We start from the raw sequence: 20,177 nt of genomic DNA on the forward strand, positions 1-20,177 counted from the left end.
GCTACCATAATAGTTATTCAAAGAAGATAACCTCAAGCTAATTTAAATTGATTATCTTATTTCCTTCTATTCATGCTAGACGAACGTGGTCATTCCGATTTCTTTAATTCACATGGTAAGTATAAATACATTTAGTATTTTAGTATCATGAATATTTTCAAAACCATTTCCTAAAATTCATTCTCCTACCATATAATTTAGGTAGATGAACCTAGTCATACTGCTAAACACTAGTCATAAGATTCAATGAATGTAGTTTGCCCATTTTCTTTAATTCCCATGGTAAGATTCCAATTACATTTAGTATCATTAATATTTCATTACCAGTCAAATATCAATTAAGCGTATTTATATGACATTACCAACTAACATAAGGATAATACAATCATTCCATTTTCTTCAATTCCTATGGTAAGATTTTAAATACAATTGATATCAGTAATAATTCATCAATCAAGCCCATTGCCATTACTAATTAGGATATTTTCTATGTTAAGATTTACAATACGTTTAATATCATTAATGTTTGATTGCCAATCAATACAATTATGTCTTCTTGTCTAATATAGTTTCTCCTAAAAATGATTTTAATAATATTTTATTTGGTGAAGAATATGTATATATGCGTACACGTAAGAACTAGAACCATTTTCATTTTATTTGTCTTGCAAACCTATCATTGAAAAAAAGGGTGAGAATAAGGATGAGAGTCCTAGAGAGAGAGAGAGAGAGAGAGAGAGAGAGAGAGAGAGAGAGAGAGAGAGAGAGAGAGAGAGAGAGAGAGAGAGAGAGAGAGAGAACCAATCCATATTACATCTTTACTTAACCTATATGGGTATAAATGTTGAATAGAAACAAAGGAATACAGCAAGCCTTTATACCCTCTTATTGTATCCATTTCTTAATCCATAAATCAAGTATTATCATCTCTCCAATATAAGTACTTTTATGCAAGTCGTGAATGATAAGTGGATTTTGATTTTTTTTTTTGAACAAATCAGGTCGTAATAATAGTTAAATATATCAATTGTAATATTCTAGTCATATGTAAAACATCAGACTCAAATAATTTGTTGTTTAAAGCTCGTCTTCATGTTTCCCCAAATAATCCTTGCTGGCCGAATCAACAAAGACTGGTACTATGGCTTTTATGTGAGTTTAGACATTTAGACATATAGTCTCATTGTATTAGTAATCAGTCAGATTAGTCTCGGAACATGGTCATCGCTTTGATTAGAGAAAAAACAAATTTCGTGAAATGTCTACCTAAATTCCATAATGCTTGACCAATATGAATACGAAAGCTCCTACAAATTACCTTGCGTGATTAAACAGTTTGTTAGACTATAAACGAGACTTCCCGACCCTCACATGTCCCAAGAAAGAGACTTCTTATATCATAAACTCGCTATTCTCCTTCTTCACATATAACTTGTCGTCTCCAAGGGCTTTGAACATGAGCTTTAGGTGTTTGATGTGCTCCTCCGTATTGTTGCTATAAATGATAATATCGTCGAGGTAGGCTATGATGAATTTTTTTATAAAATCCACGTACTTTCTTCGTAAGAGTGTAGAATGTGGCTGGTGTATTTGCTAGTTCAATTGGCATCATGTAAAACTCATATGAGCTATACCTCGTTGTGATCACCGTTTTGTGCTCGTCCCTTTCCGCTATCCTTGCATGATAATATTCCTGGTGTAGGTCCAGCATTGTGTGTGAACCAAATAATTATTTAGATGTAATTAAAACAACTGAAGACGTAATCACTCATCATGTAGTACTTTAAATGAATGATTCTGAAGATTTATAAATCTTTATCTTGAATTAAGTTATCCATCAAGTTACGTAAATCGCTAATTGTAAGTTCATTAAAATATGTTCAGCAGGTCAGCTTCAAAGGATAGTTTCAGCTGATGGTAACTCTGGAACTACTTAATCATTTGGATAAAGAACTAGAAATGGAGCAAAAGAGTAATTAGGGCAAACTAATAAAAAGCATCACTACAAATGTGTTATCCTTCTTCTATTATAATCTCAGTAGTCTAGTCCAATGGCTGGTGGTAAGTTTAGTTGCATAAAGAAACAACAGGTAATAAAAGGCTAGTACCATCTGAAGGACTCTAAGAACCAAAAAATGAACATCCGGGGGACTAAGCTAAATAAGATATATGTGTATAGCTCTAAACCATTAAAAATTGATAGAAAATGTTTAGTATTTTTTTTTATTGTGTTAGTTTCTCTTCCTTGCTGAAAATTAATATACCTGTGTAATGGTATTGTAAGTGACTAAGACTTAAGCTTTAGCATTTGCTTGTGCTTTGCCAGCTACCAAATACTGCTAATATTATAATTTAGTGGCCTTTTAGACATTGACACCACTGAGTGCTTAAATGTGCTAAATTTGTAAATGCATTTGCTGTGGTGATTTCTTGTTAGCGTTAATGTACTGATGGTTGATTATCTTTTTTTCTTTTTTGGGGGGGGCGGGGGGTTTGGGTGGGTGTGGGGTGGGCTACGTCAAGTTTAGTTAAAATGCAACGAGCCAGTATAGACCTGGTCGATCAATTCTGGGTATCTTGACAAAGCAACCCGGCATGCAGGTGCACTGGGGTTTCTACTTTCTACATGTTTGGACCGAGACTGACGCATGGATTTACTAAAGTTGATACAAACTGATACTGTGGAGTGTTTGGGATCAAAAGTGCACAGGTTGTGATAAGGAGGTAGAGGCTTGTAACTGTTAATGTTACTATTGTCTCCTGGTGTTTACTCTTATCATGGCTGATATTGAATTATGTTACTTCTGACAGATTAGTCTATTTATATCTACTAAGTGAATTATGAATGTTTATTTTTGTAAAAACTTATTGTAATATTATACTCCCTCCCTTTTTTTTATAACTGACGTTTAAGGTTTTGCACACCAATTAAGAAAAGTTTTTCATTGCTTAAATCTGTACACTACTTTGCTTTTGTAACCTCATTAATTGTCCAATTCACCCATGTTTTCTCTCACTAGAGTACTAAATGGTGCTGTTTTACTAGGCCAAAAGCAATGCAAACTAACTCCCACCAAGCAATAATTACTAGGAGTAGTAATTAAGAACCCTGTATTGGAAAAGAGAGATAAAAGGGTAAAATTGTGAAAAAATAATTAATACTGTATAGAGATAATAAAACGACAGATCAAAGTACACTAGAGCAAATTTCTTAAACGTCAGTTAAACAAGAAGGGAGGGAGTATATATTAGTATTGATAATATGTACAGATAACGACATTTAGGTTTGAAAATTATTTATGAAGCGATGTTCACACACTTCATGAAGTCATTGAGCCTTTAGCTTACTATTCTGTTAATATGTTTCTACATATTTTGTGTAAGGTCCAAGAGCATAGGAGTTTACTTGGGAGTTAGAGCAGTGTAAATAATTCTTGGTAGTTAAGAGGTTCTGGAGTTATTTTGAGTATTAAGTTGAGGTAATGGCTTATGTATAGGTAGCTTTTGTACATATAAAGATTTGTATTTGCTATTTTTGAGGTTGTATGAGTTTGACTTCTTGTAACATTGAAGTAATAGAGAATAACACTACAGATAAGTTTATCAAACTGAGCTTTGGAGAGAACTAGACAGGTGCCCTACTGCACCCTTATAGGGGGTTGGTTGGGCGCTACACATTCCTTTTTCAATGTTTGATATAATCAATAATTAGATCTCATAATGAAATTAAAGGGCATATAAAACCTGAATAACCCTTAAAATTTTTATCAGGTCAACTTTTAACTGTTCAACAATTAAGTGGAGACTTTTTGCCCCTAAATTTATAAAAGTGGATACTTGTGACACTTTTTAACCAATTTAGCCGGTTACACAACCGATTACCCATCATGTGAGATGCAACCTCTCAAATCTGAAATGTTTTTCAGGAATAGAAAAGTGAACAAAAATTTAGAAGACCAAACTATGCCCCTAATTTTACCTTCCTCGTTCCATCATCTCATCGCCGACGACTGAAGGAAGAAGAAGACAGAAGTGAGAGATTCTGTCTCGTCATCTCATCATTTCTAATCTCATTCCACACCTCAGAGTCTCTGTCTTGTCGTCTCATCATCACCAAAACCAAAACTCACTAGCATTACCATGAACCAACATTTCTCCTCCAAATCTCTATAATCTCACTCTCACCATCCTCGTCCTCCTCTACTTTTCTTATCCTCCCACCCAAATATTTTACCAAAATTCCATCCCCTCCTATTAGGATCCTCTCTTCCTCATTATGACTCCTTTTTTGCTCATTAACGATGTTTTTTTTTCGTAGAAAACAAAAAAAGATTTTCCCTTATAAAAACCTCTCTTCCCTTACTTCCCATCATCTCACTACCAATTTCCATTTCCCAATTTCCAAAGCCAACGCCCCTATCACTTCTTTTTCCTTTCACCAAGTCTTCCAGTAGTTTCCTTTTCTTCTCTTTCTTGTTTCCTGATTAGTCCTATGTAACGTATGAAATTTTCAGTTGTTGTTAATTAATGTGTTTCATTTGAGTGATTTGACGACATCGTTTTCCTCAATTAATTCTTTAAAAAATCTAAAAAATAACAAAGGAGACTACGGTTGCTTCCGTGATGGTTTCGACGCCAGCCCCACTGTATATCAGTGACCTCTAATGTCACCGACGGCCAGCTTTTTAAGGGCTTCTCCGAATTCAAGTCTCTCACTTCTATTCGTATCTGTTGCTCCTCCTTCTCCCTTCAGCCATTGATCGTTGAGGTGATGGAACAAGGAAGGTAAAATGAGGAGTCAGATTTAGGCTTTGTTTGGATTGTGATTTTCTGTCGAAAAATTACGTCGTTTTTCGTGATCATATTTTCCTATTACCTTTTTCCCTCACATACATCAAATCACTACAGTAATTTTTCCATGAAAAATCATGGAAAATGCAATCCAATTTTCTATGTGTGTTTGGATTGTCAATTATTTCATTTTATTTACACCTTATTTACATATAATGATTTGCTTGCATCATTAACACATTTTGTAATCACCTTTTTATCTCACATATATCATATCAAAAAAGTGGTAAAGTACTTTTTCACAAAATAATATCAAATAATTTACAATTCAAAAATAATTGTTCATGGCACAATTGTTCAATCAAAACAACCAGAAGGCAACAAACAGCGAAAGAGCAGACAAAAAAACAACCAGAAAGCAATTTAGAGTCAAACTCATGATACCAATTCTAAAAGCACACCATTTTTTTTCTTCAAAAATGGGTAAATCATATATATGGTATATTTTTAGTGTCAATCACGCCAAAACATACAAAAGATCATCTCTGAACTATTTTTTTTTTAAAATTTATTTCTACTTGTATTAATATGATACATGCAATGTAAATTGATAGAGAGACAAATCGTATGAGGTGTAGGTGTAGGCACTGTTAGTTACCCAAAATATCATTAATAACAAAAGAATCATTCTTTATTTAATAGTGGGATAATTAAAAACAGCAAGCATTGAAGTGAGATTTCAAATTAAAAAAAAAAAGGCTTAAAATGCTTGTCTGAATTATATGACGAAAATAAAGGGTGAAATAGCGGCAAAGCAAAGTATCTTGAATTGGGGGAAACAAAAGTTATGTTAATCGGAAACGTTCATTTTATTAATTTTGATAAAAACTTGAAATAATTTTATTAATCACTACACGACATAGCTTGCTTTCTCCGCATGAATTACAACTACCTTTCCTTCGGCAAATCAAATATTCTGAGGTTAGGGACACTGGATACCATGTCCGCATCAAGCCTACTGATGAAATCTTCTGGCATGTCCACAAGCTCAAGCTTATCGAGAGTAGATATGTGCTTCAGCTCTTCCGGCAACTTCCGTAATTCGCTGCAGTTCCTGATTCTCAGGCAGTGGAGCTGTGGCAATGCGCCTTTCTCCACCTTTATTTCCTCCAAACCATGTGGGGAGTTGAGCTCAAGGAATTTCAATTGGTGAAACCCATGCCTAGAAATTACTAGCTTTTCTCCCACAAATGCAGCTCGAATTTTGAGGAACGACAGCTGTCCCAACTTCTCTAGTAGTGACATTTGGTCACCCATGATTATGTCTTCCAAAGACAAGCGAGAGAGATTTGGAGGGAAATCAGGAGGCAGCATTGTAAAACCCACCCCATGTAGCTTAAGCTCTGTTACACGATGGAGCTCAGAGATGGCCACTGCCCTTCTGGATTACAACGAAGATGCACTTGGGATCCTCGGTGACACATTTTGAGTGCCAAACCAGTGCCACCTCTAATATTATGCCAAGTGTCCTGTTATTATTTGCATTTTAATTTTTTAAAAATTCAAATTAATTTAATTTAACACAAATTAACTCTATCCTCTAACACTTTGAACCAAACCAACCAACCGGTCTAATTCCATTACCAATACTTTCATCATTGATTGGCTTCACTTCCTTCAAACCTTTCAAACCCTTCACTGCCGAATCCTTCTTCCTCCGATGAAGTCCTTTTGATTGGCTCATCTTCACTGCCGATTGGCTCACCGTCAAAGGCATCTTCACTGCCGATTGCCTCACCGGTTGGTTCCCTTCTCTTTCGAGCCCCGGCAAGAGGCAATTTCATGTACTTCATGGCTGAGTTGTAGAAGGAGGAAGAAGATTGGATCAACTTCACCGAGGATCCCAATTGTGCAGCGTTCTAGGTTCTTTTCCTATTGCTGGTTTCCTTCCCAGGTTCTTGTAATTTCTTTTTTGCCATTTTCCCCAATTTTTTATGTGCTCATTTTCTTGCAGATGACCCTTTCGGCGATCCAAAGGTGATTGGTGACCCCTATTGCACGATTTTTGTGGGCCGTCTTTCCCACTCCACCACTGAAGAAACTCTTCGCCAGGTCCTTTTTCTTTTATTTAAGTTTCATTTTCTTGATTTTCACTTTGTTTTGTTGTTTTTTGGTTATGGCGTTTTATTTCAAAAGATTACTTTTTTGAGCTTATCTGTTGAATTGGGGATATGGGTCTTGTCTATTTCTTCAGGCTATGAGCATATATGGAAGAGTAAAGAACTTGAGATTAGTCAGACACATTGGTTAGTTACTAATTTATCCACTTATTTATGCTGTTCAGTTTTTTTTAATCAACTTTAATTTCAATTGTATTTTCAGTTTTGAGTATTATTGTGTTATATTTTACTTGTCTGTTTATGATTTGTAAAGGAAGTTATAGTTTTTCTACAATTAAATGTGAAGCACCCTAGCAACTATCAATCGTTACAAGTATTTATGATGATATATGGTTTTTCTCGGCCTGGAATTTTGTCTTTCTTTTCTTCGGTTGCTTGGAAGAAAGTAAGATGAAATGCTCCATTATTATAGCTTTGTCATGCAGCAAATCTTTTTGCTCACAGTTTGTTGCTTGTAGAAAGAACGAAAGAAATAGAAGTGTACTTGGTTTTGAAATTGTAACACGCTAGGGAGATGTTAAGTAGGTACTTGGTTTTGTAATCCAGTCTAGTATCAGTTGTATAGGGAGAACAAATGTAAAGGAGAAATATAGGGATGGTTGATTTTTTTATCAATTGTAACACCCTTTCTGTTGCAACGTATAGAATGATCCTAGTTAAATCCATGACTAGAATTAGTTGAATAGTGATGTTAAGTTTGTGATGTCTTTGTTTAATCTATTTGTAATTAACCTTAATGTCTTTGGTTTACTTTTCATAATTCAGAGGTGGTTGTTGCATGAATTTCAAAGTTTTCGTTGACGTATTCTAAACATTGTGGAATCCTTTGTTTTTCACCCTTTCATTTTTCTTCTGTGGTCTTTGCCTTGCTGGAAGGAACTTGACTTTTGGTGATCTCACTGTAGGTAAAACAAATGGTAGTCGCAACACTTGCTGCAATGGTTTAGAAAATATAACAGCAAAATTTTTGATATTTTGCAATGCAGAAAAATTGCTGGAGAAGTGTCAGTCTTCCTTCTGAAACAGAGGAAACGATGGAAACATGGCGAATTGGCATTTGAGATTGCTGAGGAGTTCGCCTGCCAGTATGTTAGCTTGCCCTTTGATTGCCAGAAGGTTCCCCATATCGTTTCTGTTGTTGAAGTTTAGTCTAGTTCTAGGTTGTTGAACTTGGTTTGATGCTAAATTCAGGCTGTAGTCTTGTTTGGTTCTGTATCAGCTTATGCTGTTTGTTGATCTTCCTGTATACGAACTACATTTGGAGTTGTGTGCTGAAATATTTGTAAATATAATGGCTGTTACACGTTTGCTTTATGATTCATTAAACGAGTATGTTAGCTTCGTTTAGCTGGTTGATTTGGAAATATACATCTTTTTTTATCTCATTATAGATTCCACGATAATTCTTATGTGGTGGGCATTTCTATGTATTCAAGTGGCATTTTTAGTTTGAAACTGTGATTTACTCATTTGATGTTGGGAGAATTTTGGTTTTGCCTGATTATACAAACTTTATGTTTGATGCAATTTAGGATTACTAACTCGATTTCTCTGGTGATATCCACTAGTATAATCTGTTGTGATCAGATGCTTATGCTTCTTGTAGTATGATCTTGTGACTTAAGTCGGACAATTGACAATGTGAAGAGGCAACCCAGTGTAAGTACATTTTGGCATTTGTCTGCTAATAAAGCATTTAGTCAGCAAGGGCATCTAGGAATTATGGATCACGTATTTGAGTGTTAGCTCAGCATATGTTTAGGGCTCCAGTACTATTACTACAAAAAGCATATCCTGGGAAAACAGCAACAATTGGTGGAAATGAAAGTGGATTCGACCTTGCTAGTGGCTGCTACTGCAATTCTCGTTTACTAATCGTTCGTAAACACATGTAGTACGAGTCTCTCTCGGGTGGGGGAGGTCTTGTGTTTGGGATTTCAGATGACAGAGTTCTCCTTAAATGACTCGGCAACACAAAGCAAGAATGCGTGGAGAACTTTGTCCAGTTGGTTCTTTGTCAGAGTATAGCATCTAAGTCAATTATGTTTCCAAGCCTCTTCACATTCCACAGTATCCAAATGTCTTATTGAATTTTGGAATGGTAACAAAGTGTTCAAATGAAAGATCTAAAAACTCACTACTAGTGTCAATTGAAACATATATTCTTGATCTAAAAACTCACTACTAGTGTCAATTGAAACATATATTCTACATAGAAGAATGTGCATTAATTTTGGGAAGCACGAAAAGTTCCATTGTCAATTTCAGTCAAATTTTCAGGTCTTTTGCCCCCCCCCCCCCCCCCCCCCCCCCCCCCCCCCCCCCCCCCCCCCCCCCCCCCCCCCCCCCCCCCCCCCCCCCCCCCCCCCCCCCCCCCCCCCCCCCCCCCCCCCCCCCCCACCCCCCCCCCCCCCCCCCCCCCCCCCCCCCCCCCCCCCCCCCCCCCCCCCCCCCCCCCCCCCCCCCCCCCCCCCCCCCCCCCCCCCCCCCCCCCCCCCCCCCCCCCCCCCCCCCCCCCCCCCCCCCCCCCCCCCCCCCCCCCCCCCCCCCCCCCCCCCCCCCCCCCCCACCCCCCCCCCCCCCCCCCCCCCCCCCCCCCCCCCCCCCCCCCCCCCCCCCCCCCCCCCCCCCCCCCCCCCCCCCCCCCCACCCCCCCCCCCCCCCCCCCCCCCCCCCCCCCCCCCCCCCCCCCCCCCCCCCCCCCCCCCCCCCCCCCCCCCCCCCCCCCCCCCCCCCCCCCCCCCCCCCCCCCCCCCCCCCCCACCCCCCCCCCCCCCCCCCCCCCCCCCCCCCCCCCCCCCCCCCCCCCCCCCCCCCCCCCCCCCCCCCCCCCCCCCCCCCCCCCCCCCCCCCCCCCCCCCCCCCCCCCCCCCCCCCCCCCCCCCCCCCCCCCCCCCCCCCCCCCCCCCCCCCCCCCCCCCCCCCCCCCCCCCCCCCCCCCCACCCCCCCCCCCCCCCCCCCCCCCCCCCCCCCCCCCCCCCCCCCCCCCCCCCCCCCCCCCCCCCCCCCCCCCCCCCCCCCCCCCCCCCCCCCCCCCCCCCCCCCCCCCCCCCCCCCCCCCCCCCCCCCCCCCCCCCCCCCCCCCCCCCCCCCCCCCCCCCCCCCCCCCCCCCCCCCCCCCCCCCCCCCCCCCCCCCCCCCCCCCCCCCCCCCCCCCCTCCACTTGAACACTTGCACGAAATATCATTGATGCATGGAACTGGACAACCACACCTATCATTGCAATCAACTCCAACTTCTTGTCCCATAGTGCAAGACTTGTCATTCAACTCGAACTGATTTATTTTCGCTCCTTCGAAACCATGTAATTCTTGTGCCTATGGTTAGAATTATATCACCAAAAAATTGAACACATAAATAAATGAATGAATAAAAAAAGACAATAAAGAATCTTTTCTTAAAGAAGTAATTATTCATGATCACAACTGTAATAATTTACCTTGAGCAAGCCGGTCATGTTCATGGAACTGAAAGTGCATAGCTGGCCATAATTTTGTTGATTAACATCCAAATTCACAAAGTATCAACCACAAAAGTGAAAAATATTCATGAACTTTAGTGTAAACCAAAACATAAAATTTTTATAAAATGATTTTATGCAAATAAGAAACTAAAAAATTACCGGCGTAGGATTATATGGTTGAACAAAGTTGCTTTGTTGAGATTGCAAAGACTCTATCATACTTACTGGCATAGAATAACATGGTTGGATAAAAGTTTCTTGTTGATACCGTAAAGATTCTACCATACTCCCCTCATTTGTATTTGCCTAAAAATAAAAATAAATAAACACAGTTATAAATAGTTTGACAGTAAATAATACTTAATTGTTAGTTTACATATAATGTCGAATCATTACCTCTTGTAATCCATGCTGTTGCATACTGCACCTCGTAGATACAATATTTATAGTATCTCCTATAGGCTAATGAAAAGAAAAAACAAAGATTGGATGCATAATATAAGAAAATATTGAATTACAAATATAGTAAAATTATAATGTAATAAAACCTCATTATATGATGACGCTGGTAACTCCATAGTTATACTATTTTGCAAGCTTTTTTTGGTTGATCTTCTTCTCTTAGTAGCCTTTTCGAGACTACTCTTCAATCTCTTGCCTGAAATAGTCTTCATCTTTTTTTTAATACCCTTGATATTGATACCACTTGCATTAGTAGTGTTATTTGTGGGGTTGGAAACTTTTGTTGCATTTGACATCTCATTGCTCGACCTCTCTTGATGTAACCTTGCATCAACCAAATCCAATATTTTCAAAAGGCCTTCTTTAGCAATTTTATAAGTTTCTTCTGTTTGAGCAGCTTTTGTGACCAATTGAGTATATAGTCTACACAAATCTCTGTAACGCTTCGTAAAAAGCACTTTCGGATCCAAATCATTATTGATATTGCAACAATTGTGGTCTTTAACATATCCAGCTTTTGCTTTATTGGTCCATCTCTTTATTATGTATTGACTAGGGATCTTCATGATATTTCTTATATTAAGAACTTTCAGAGAATGAGAGCATAAAATCCCAGAGAATTCAAACTTCTTGCAACTACATGAAATCTGATCACCTATTGAATCAAATCTAACCATATGATAGTTTTTTCTGCCTTTAGGAGTGATCTTATATTCTGTCACTGTTCCAACCTCACTGTAGGTGATTATACCACAATCATAAGATTTACCCCACTCAATTTCAAACCATTTGAATACTTCAGGAGTATAAACACTTGCAGCTTGTTTCAAAACATCAACATCGAATGGTAGTACTGGAGTACTCATATATGCTCTAAAGTCAGCTTTAAGTTCTTTATATGTACGATCATCAACTAACCTCCCGAAATGATTGAAAAACTCATGAAATTTATTCTTGTAGGTTACATACCTTTTTATCACACTATTCATGCTTTCGCTCCTTTGAGTTGTTGTCATATCTGCACAAAATGTTTCCCTTCCATACACCAATGCCCATTTTTCTTTAATCTCAAACATACGTTTTAACCAATCATTGTCTTCAAGACCATACTTCTTCAACATAGTATTCCATTCAGATATAAAGTCTTCTTCTTCATCAAAATCATATACACATTTACTGAAATCATTTGCAAATTGTTTAAAACTTTCGAACACATGACTGAGATGAATAGCTGCATTTTGAAATATATGCCATATGCAAAGACGGTGACGTGTTTCAGGCCATGTAGAAATTAGTCCTTTAGCCATTGCTGCGTCCTGATCCGTAAGTATAGTATTTGGTTTTTTTCCTGACATTGCTCTCGCAAAAGTGTCAAACAACCACTCAAATGTTGAAGCAGTTTCATCATATAATAAAGCAGCCCCAAATATTGCAGTCTGTTTATGATTATTCACTCCAACAAATAATGCAAATGGACGGCCTTCATTATTCTTTCTATACGTCGTGTCAAAACAAACAACATCTCCAAAACTTGCATAATCTGCTCTCATTAATCCGTCAGTCCAAAAAATATTTGTAATCAAATCATCCTGATCCACTTGAATTGCATAGAAGAAATTAGGATCCTCTAATTGCATTTTTTGCAAATATTCAAGTACGCCTCCTGTATCTCCAACTTCCATTTGTATTGTTCGTTTAGAACGTAAATAATTCCTATAATCCTCAGGAATGAAACCTAAGTTCTCCCGTCCTCCTACTTGTAGTGCCATAAGTTCATGAGAAACTTTTGGTGCTATACCCACATGGTATGCCATATCAATTTCAGCTGCATGAATAGAATTTATCTTTCTATGTGATCTGTGTAAATGACTTTTGTTGGGACTTGAAAGATAGTGATTATGCTCAATGATCAACTGACATATACGAAACTTACCAGTTTGTCTACTGTTAACCTTCATCTTCGCCGAACAATTAAATCGTGTTTCAGGACGAGGGGCTCTTACATTGAGATCTCTTTTATCCTTTTCTCGTTTTCCTTCAGCACTACAACAAAAGACCCTATCCATGAGCTTACCATTACTATCTTTGTGGAAGCTACTTCTTTTGATTCCAAAACCAACTTCCTTTGCATATGCTAAGTAAAAATTATAAGCATCTTCTTCACTCTCAAATTCCATGCCCATCTTCGGAATTAGGTCAAAAGGAATCAATGTATGAATTTTATTTATATCCTTTATCACATTTAAAACTGGTGGAGTGGAAACCTCATCATTGGTAATTTGATCTACCTTGTCAAAATCCAATCTGCGACAGGATGATACCTCAGTTTCTATAGAAGCCTTAGCATCCATATCCTGCAACCTTTCAAGAGTCGTGACACAGGCAAGACTTGCTCTAACGCTTGACCCACTGGAATTTCTTTCTTGTTTTTGCTTTTCCGGGCTTTTTCCTTTCAACAACCCTCGAATCCCGTGTCAACAAAAATCACCTAAAAATGACAACTAAACCACCTAAAAATGGCAACTAAGGTCAAAAGCTCCAAATTAGACATATAACAAAACGTGAAATGCAAGAAGGCAATGTTTCAGGTCGCAATAGAACACACATTTGACGTACAACTATACGAACAAAATAATAGATTACTTTTGATTTAATCATCATGTTTTCAAGCTCAGTACATGCATGATTGTACTCCTTAAAAAAATTCAGATTTGGTGAAGAATATTTCAAAAATCTAGTCTTTCCCCATTGTAAGGTGGAAGAAGCAGCAAGGTGAAGAAACCAATTAATAAAGATAACATTACTCCAAGGAAATGTACCTTCTCTCAAACGAGGACGTAAATCTGATGCCCAGTTTTGCAGTGACCGGCTGATGCCCAATTGAATAGCACCAACCTGACCTGTTCCGAGGAGTGAACAATAACAATTAGCTGATAACATAAGAAAATTGCTAAAGTTGAATTGATGTACCAAATAACTCGTCCTAGGCAGGTAGAATGATTCCACACACAGCTTGCATGATTAAGGAACCACGGGTTTTAAATTTGGTGAAAAAATTAATCCCATGGTAAGGACTAAAACCTCAAACACCGTCAAAGAATAGGGTCAAAAGAGGAACCAGGTCCAGATGTATTTTACTATTTTGAATCTCAACAAGTCTTCTTACTGAAACCTGACTGAATTAACCCTAAATTAACAAAATAATTTCATGCAAGTTAATTGCAATACAATAAGGAAAAAATGTAAGCAAATTTTGTCCCTCAATAATTTATTAAAGTAGTTGAATTTCCAATTCTACTTGTTCACTACTACTACTTGCAACTAGTCAGAAAAGCTATTGTTACTTCTTGTATCTTTTTTTTTAATTTGGTACATTAGTAAAATTTATAACAATTCTTGAAATAATAAATAATTTTTTAATCCCACAAAGTAACTTATTTTCCAGGTATATTACAATTAGCGTGTAAGTAGTCAATTTGACCACTCAATTAATATTTAATCTTTCCAAACTCACAATTCAATGTAAATTTCACTTTAATGGAAATTGAAAATGAAGATATAAAATTGCATAACATAAGGTAGGGTGATATTGCTTATGAGTTGTTAAAATACTTACGAGTTGTTGTCTATTTCCTAACTTTCTTAATATTAAAAAAATTGAAATTCGAAATCCAGATCATGGAACAAATAGTGATGTTGATTTAATAAATCAAAGCTGAAAAAACTCAAGACTTAAATCGGATGCAAGGTTGGATAATTACCTGAATGATGTGAAACGTTCTTTGCTGGAGAAAGCTAGGGATGGTTGGGCGTTCTTGATTGAGTACTTCCTGAATCTTTGTAGTCAATTTGCTTCAATAGTCGGCGGCTGCTATTTTGCGCTTATTAGGCTACGGTTGATTGTTCTAAGCAATCAACGATGAACGAAAGTATCTTTTAGGCTACGGTTGCTTGTTTGCAATTGTTTAGGGGTATCTTTTTCTTTTTCCCATGCCAATCAGATCTTGAGTGGTTGCTGAACGAAAGTATTGGTAATGGAATCAGACCGGTTGGTTGGTTTGGTTCAAAGTGTTAGAGGATAGAGTTAATTTGTGTTAAATTAAATTAATTTGAATTTTTAAAAAATTAAAATACAAATAATAACAGGACACTTGGCATAATATTAGAGGTGGCACTGGTTTGGCACTCAAAATGTGTCACAGAGGATCCCAAGTGCCCGTAATTTGGTCCGTATGTCAAGAGTTTGTAGGTATCGCAAGCAACCGACGGAATGAGGGAGTCTTGTAATGAATGTGCCTCTTAAATTGAGGTACCTTAAAAGCCTGACTTCACCAATTCCTTTTGGCAAATTATAACCCATCCCAATATTCTCAAAGTCTAGTATCCTAAGCTTTCTGAAACTTTTGGAGCTAAAACTAATGCCTTTCCCGTAACGGCGGATATTGAAAAAAAGTAGAGACCGGAGAGGAGGGGTCGAAGACACAAGATAATTTTCATCCAGAGGGAGAACATGAACAGCAAGGTACCTGGATTTGGCTGATATTTCATTATCTCTGGTGTCATGGATCTGAAAGAAATTTTCATCCTCTGCCTTTCTGATTGCAAGCTCTCGCAGTAAATCATGGACTCTGCAGCTTTTAATCCTCTCATCAACAGTCATTTCCGCCACCTGGACCATATTTCTGCTACAAAGTCGTTCCACATCATCATATGCTGCAGTTTCCTCCAAATTTTTTGCATCTCTTTTTTGCATTATTCCCTCTGCAACCCACATATGGATCAACTTGCGCACAGAAATCACGGAGTCTTCGGGAAACAAACCCAAATACAAAAAGCAAAATTTCAGATTGGGAGGAAGGTCTGCATAACTTAAATCCAGAATGGCTGATACCCCACTCTGGCCCCTTGATAGGTTTGTGCCGAAATTGTTGAGAATTTTGTCCCATTCACTCTTCAACTTTTTCTTGCCCAGTAGCCCAGCTATAACTGTGATGGCCAGTGGCAGACCAGCACATCTCCTTACAATCTCTCTGCCTACTTCTTCCAAATAGGGAGGACACCCAGCATTAGCTCCATGGCCCAAGGCCTTTTTGAGAAACAACTGCCAGCTGTCTTCCTGCCCCAAAGTTTTCAACTCATACGGGTGTCTATAAGCATCAGCGTGTTGGGCAACATCCCTATTGCGACTTGTAAGCAGCAATCTACTTGATGTACAAACGTCAGGAAAGGCCCTAGCAAGACAATCCCACGCTTCTTCCTCCCATACATCATCAAGTACCACAAGATAACACTCATCTTGTAGATCTTTATACAGCCTTTCTTCCAAGTCCTGCTCGTCCATCTTTTCCAACATGTCAAGTAGCTCATTAGTTATCGGATTTAATTGCTTTATGATTGTCCTCAGCCTCTCTTTGTGATTGTAGCTTGAAGAGACGCACACCCAAGCACGGCAGTTGAATGTTCCCCTGACGCCAGCATGGTTATAAACTTTTTTGGCTAGAGTTGTTTTACCAGCACCTCCCATGCCAATGATTGAAACCACACGGCGGTTTTCGTCCTCTTTCAAAAGTTCTTCCACTAGGGATTTTGTTATCTCCTCGAAGCCCACTATATCCTTGTCCTCGCTGAGACGAGAGGATCGCCGGATCCGTTGAAGCTCTTCTCCATGTGTAGTCATCCCTTCTCCAAGATTTTTGATACCAAACTCTTGGCGGCTTTCAGCAATCTCCTTGAGCCTCATCCGTAAGGATTCAATCTCTTTACCTACCTTGTTGAGGTTCATAATTTCAAGGGATAATATGTCAATTTGGTGACGAGTCCCTTGTCCTTTGTGAAGAACTCAACTTTGTTGGCAAAGATCTCAATGATATCCTCCGCATCGTAGGCCGCAGCTCTGATTTCAGAAACCCAATTGCGGATCCTCGCATCTTCATCTTTCCTCTGATCAGCATCTTGCAGGAAACACCGCATCCGGACCAGATCATTTTGAAGTCTCTTAACTTGTCGTCGAACGCCTTTCAGGAAAACAATTTTTTGAATCAGCAGATCGCCAGTTCTCTCAATTACAAAAGAGATAACAGGGTCAGCCATCCTGGTAAAGTGAGCTTTGCTTGCAACAACTAGTAAAGGAGGAGAAGCTATTGCCTATGGCCTGTTAGGTGCAGCTGCAAAACTTCTAATCTTTGTTGTTTTTAACTGACCTCGGAAGAGATCCTCGATTCGGTCAAAAAGAAAGCAGTTCGATTCACAAGGTAGGGACATCTGGTAGCCCTCCAAAAAAGAAAAAATGGTGCAGCTGGCGGCGCCTTTTGGGACGGTGAAATGGATGAAGAATAATTAAATAAGAAGAAGAATTAAATAAGGAAATCAAACAAAGTATACAAGGATGAAGAATGAAGTAAGTAGTGTGTAATAGTTAAATTTCCCATGTATTAATTCACAGTTATAAGTTTTTTCTTTTTTTTTTTCAAAACTAAACTTACAAATGATTAGAAAAGAAGAGTTTTTTTTTTTTGAAGAAACATTTAAGTGGAATCGTAAATTCGTGATGGATTCAGGGTGCGGTTGAGGTGGATATTTGAATGTAACACTTTTATGCACAGAAAGCGGATGGCCCAAGTGAACGTCACACAGTAGTATAGTGGATATTTTGCTGTTTTTGTGTGTATAACTAATAGTTTTTAAAATTTAAAGTTGTCTAAATTTTTAATTCAATAACACCTTACTACCTGAATTTTTAAGTGCAAAAAAACAGCCAAAGAGAACAAATTTTAAAAGAAGACTCCCAAAAGCATAAAAGAAAAAAAAAACCCCTCCTTCGACTTGTGTGGTCCACGAAATTATCTTCAACAAACAAGTTTTGCTTTATACCTATGCAATATTATTAAAAAATTTTTAATTTTCAGCGTCATCATTCCTAAATCTACATTCATGAATGCGCAATAATTATATAGAATTGGGATTTCGCTATATTGAATTCTGCAAGTTCAAATAAATTTGGACTTTTAAATTGCAATAAGTAGTATAGTAGCCTAGCAGGTTTCATTTAACAAAATTTAATTGAAATTTGGTTAGTTTAGTTCAATAATAACTCCGTAGTTTTTCAAAATATTACTGATACCGGTTTTGATTTTCGATCTTTTTTCCTTTTAAATTGGCGGAGGCTGTAATCTTTTTTTTTTTTTTTTTTTTTGCCAATCGTTATCTTATCTATCCTATACTATTCTAATTTAAGTAGGACATCCAACTGGATCTGAGGAGACCGCTCGAAACTGAATCACTATCGAACCAAATAGATACACTATATATCCGTCTGAATTTTTTTAAGAAATCATTTAATGTGACAATTGATGAAAGACAAAGGTTCACCTCATCAAGTTTTTAATGACTTAGTGGTTGCCACGGAGCTGTTATCCATTACATCCAAATTGGACGGAATTGATACTGGTTTTCGGGTTTGGGTTGCATTCTTCTCAAAATCACAGCCTTGATTGCTGTGTTTGCGTGTCGACAGAAATTTATTGGCCGGTAGTAAGTGCCCATGGTTTTGGATGCCACGGTAAAGTCTAGTATGAACAGGCAACAATCGATCAATTTTCCACAACCAAGACACTTTTATGGGTCGACGGTTTTGGATACTATAATAATAAAGTCTAGGTCTTTGGTACGGTGGACGCCTCTATAGTCTAGTATCAAAATTGTACAAGTGGTGTGGAAATTAATAAAACATAGAAGGAGAAGTCAAATTAAAACTTGTCAATTAATACAACTAAAAACTCAGCAATAGGACATCAGGTGAAAAGTAAAGAAGAGTATTAGTTGCTCAATATAATATGAAAATATTATAACATCAATTTGTTAAATAAGAATAAAATAGTCATTTATAACATCAATTTGTTAAATATATTCATTTATAACTTCGAGTTTCGAATGTTTTATGCCACCTAGGAAGTTTTAGAAAATAACATCAACTTTAACTTGATAGTCATTTATAGTCATGGTCAAATTAGTTTATAAATTAGATTATATTATAGGGAAATAATAGAGTCGTTGTAGTTGTTAGAATAAAATGTCATTATAGTAATAGAAGTAAATAACCTCAAGTTATCATATGATCTAAGGGACCAAACGAACTCTTCATGAAATGAGAGGTGGTTACTTATCTTCGAATGAGTAATCTTGTTGTCAAGTGTTTGGTTAGTTTTACATTAGATGTTTAGTTTAACAGAAAAACCAAGTTTCTTGTGTTTCGTCGGGAATAGGATGGGATGTATTTACTTATTTATAGACCAAAATTGCTTTTTGGCAAATTTACTATTAATTCTATCTATAATAGGGGTAAATTAGTCCAAAAAAGTAAAATTTAATTGTCATGGCCAATGTATTCCAACACATAAATTTTGTATTCGTTGGAGCGGGTTTCAGAGAAAACATTATTTATTTCTTTAACATGGGTAAATGCATAAAAAGTTTAGTTTTGTTAGTTGTATGACCACATTGGTCCAAAACCATGGTATATGATTAACATAGATTAGTTCAAAACTTAATTTTTTTCATTCATTTTTTGATTACATATATTAATATTAAATTTACTAAAAAATGTAGATTTAATGAAAAGGTTATCATTTATAGGATTGCAAAATGAGTTGAATCGACTCAATTTTCTCGACTTCCAACACGATCCTGAGCTCCGTGAGTTTTCATTGTAAAACTAGAGTTCAACATTGATCTCGAGTTCGAGCATAGTTGAGCTTGAGAGAAATAATAAGTAGTTATTATTTTATTTACTAAAATAAGAATAAAATAGTCATTTACAACATAAATGCGTAGACATTTATAAAATAAGAATAAAATAGTCATTTATAATGTAAATTTGTTAAAATATATTCATTTATAACTTCAAGTTTCGAATGTTTTATGTCATCTAGGAAGTTTTAGAAAATAGGGCAAAAAGTCCCAGTGGCCCTCAAACTATTAGCCAAATGAACTTTTGATCCCCAAACAATTAAAAGTGAATTTTTGGCCCTCGATCTATCCAAAGTATAAAATGTTAGACCTTCTGTCAAATTTAGCAGTTAATACCAACGGAAACTACAATCACGTGAGACGCACACTGAAATACGAAGGGCATTTTTGTCCACAATAAACTGTGTTTCACTCGGTAAAATGGGCCTTCTTCCTGAACAGAGTTGAACAAAGAAAAACTCCATTGCAGCGGGAAATTCATGCGGTTTTGTGAACCATATCGAAAGAAAAGAGTAAAATAGAAAATCCGAAAGGA

The 20,177-nt window shown here is 37.8% G+C and overlaps 2 protein-coding genes and 1 long non-coding RNA gene across 3 annotated transcripts; 1 reads left to right on the top strand and 2 right to left on the bottom strand.

Annotated features, from left to right (window-relative positions):
- Window positions 1–6,799: 6,799 nt before the first annotated feature.
- LOC140005718 (uncharacterized) lies at window positions 6,800–8,356 on the top strand. Its single transcript, XR_011813286.1, has 3 exons — window positions 6,800–6,903; window positions 7,046–7,097; window positions 7,958–8,356. It is a non-coding gene; the product is annotated as an uncharacterized lncRNA (long non-coding RNA).
- Window positions 8,357–10,727: 2,371 nt separating this feature from the next.
- On the bottom strand, window positions 10,728–13,248 carry LOC113740798 (protein FAR1-RELATED SEQUENCE 5-like). The gene is made up of 3 exons (XM_027268319.1): window positions 11,124–13,248; window positions 10,832–10,897; window positions 10,728–10,741 (listed from the first exon to the last, which is right to left on the bottom strand). The coding sequence occupies exons 1-3, from the start codon at window positions 13,246–13,248 to the stop codon at window positions 10,728–10,730; spliced, it is 2,205 nt and encodes a 734-aa protein (XP_027124120.1).
- Window positions 13,249–15,083: 1,835 nt separating this feature from the next.
- LOC113740799 (putative disease resistance RPP13-like protein 3) lies at window positions 15,084–16,679 on the bottom strand. The gene has a single exon (XM_027268320.2). It carries the CDS (start codon window positions 16,677–16,679, stop codon window positions 15,084–15,086), a length of 1,596 nt encoding a protein of 531 aa, XP_027124121.2.
- Between the last annotated feature and the right edge of the window lie 3,498 nt (window positions 16,680–20,177).

This window comes from Coffea arabica, chromosome 4e, assembly GCF_036785885.1.
Source record: "Coffea arabica cultivar ET-39 chromosome 4e, Coffea Arabica ET-39 HiFi, whole genome shotgun sequence".
Lineage (NCBI taxonomy): Eukaryota > Viridiplantae > Streptophyta > Magnoliopsida > Gentianales > Rubiaceae > Coffea > Coffea arabica.

Bases quoted from the DNA above. Each gene is read 5' to 3' on its own strand.
- LOC113740798 (XM_027268319.1), bottom strand. From the start codon at position 13,248: ATGGATGCTAAGGCTTCTATAGAAACTGAGGTATCATCCTGTCGCAGA. The intron at 10,898-11,123 runs GTATTAAAAAAA...TCTTTTCATTAG, and splicing joins AAGTGGTATCAATATCAAGG to CCTATAGGAGATACTATAAA.
- LOC113740799 (XM_027268320.2), bottom strand. From the start codon at position 16,679: ATGAACCTCAACAAGGTAGGTAAAGAGATTGAATCCTTACGGATGAGG.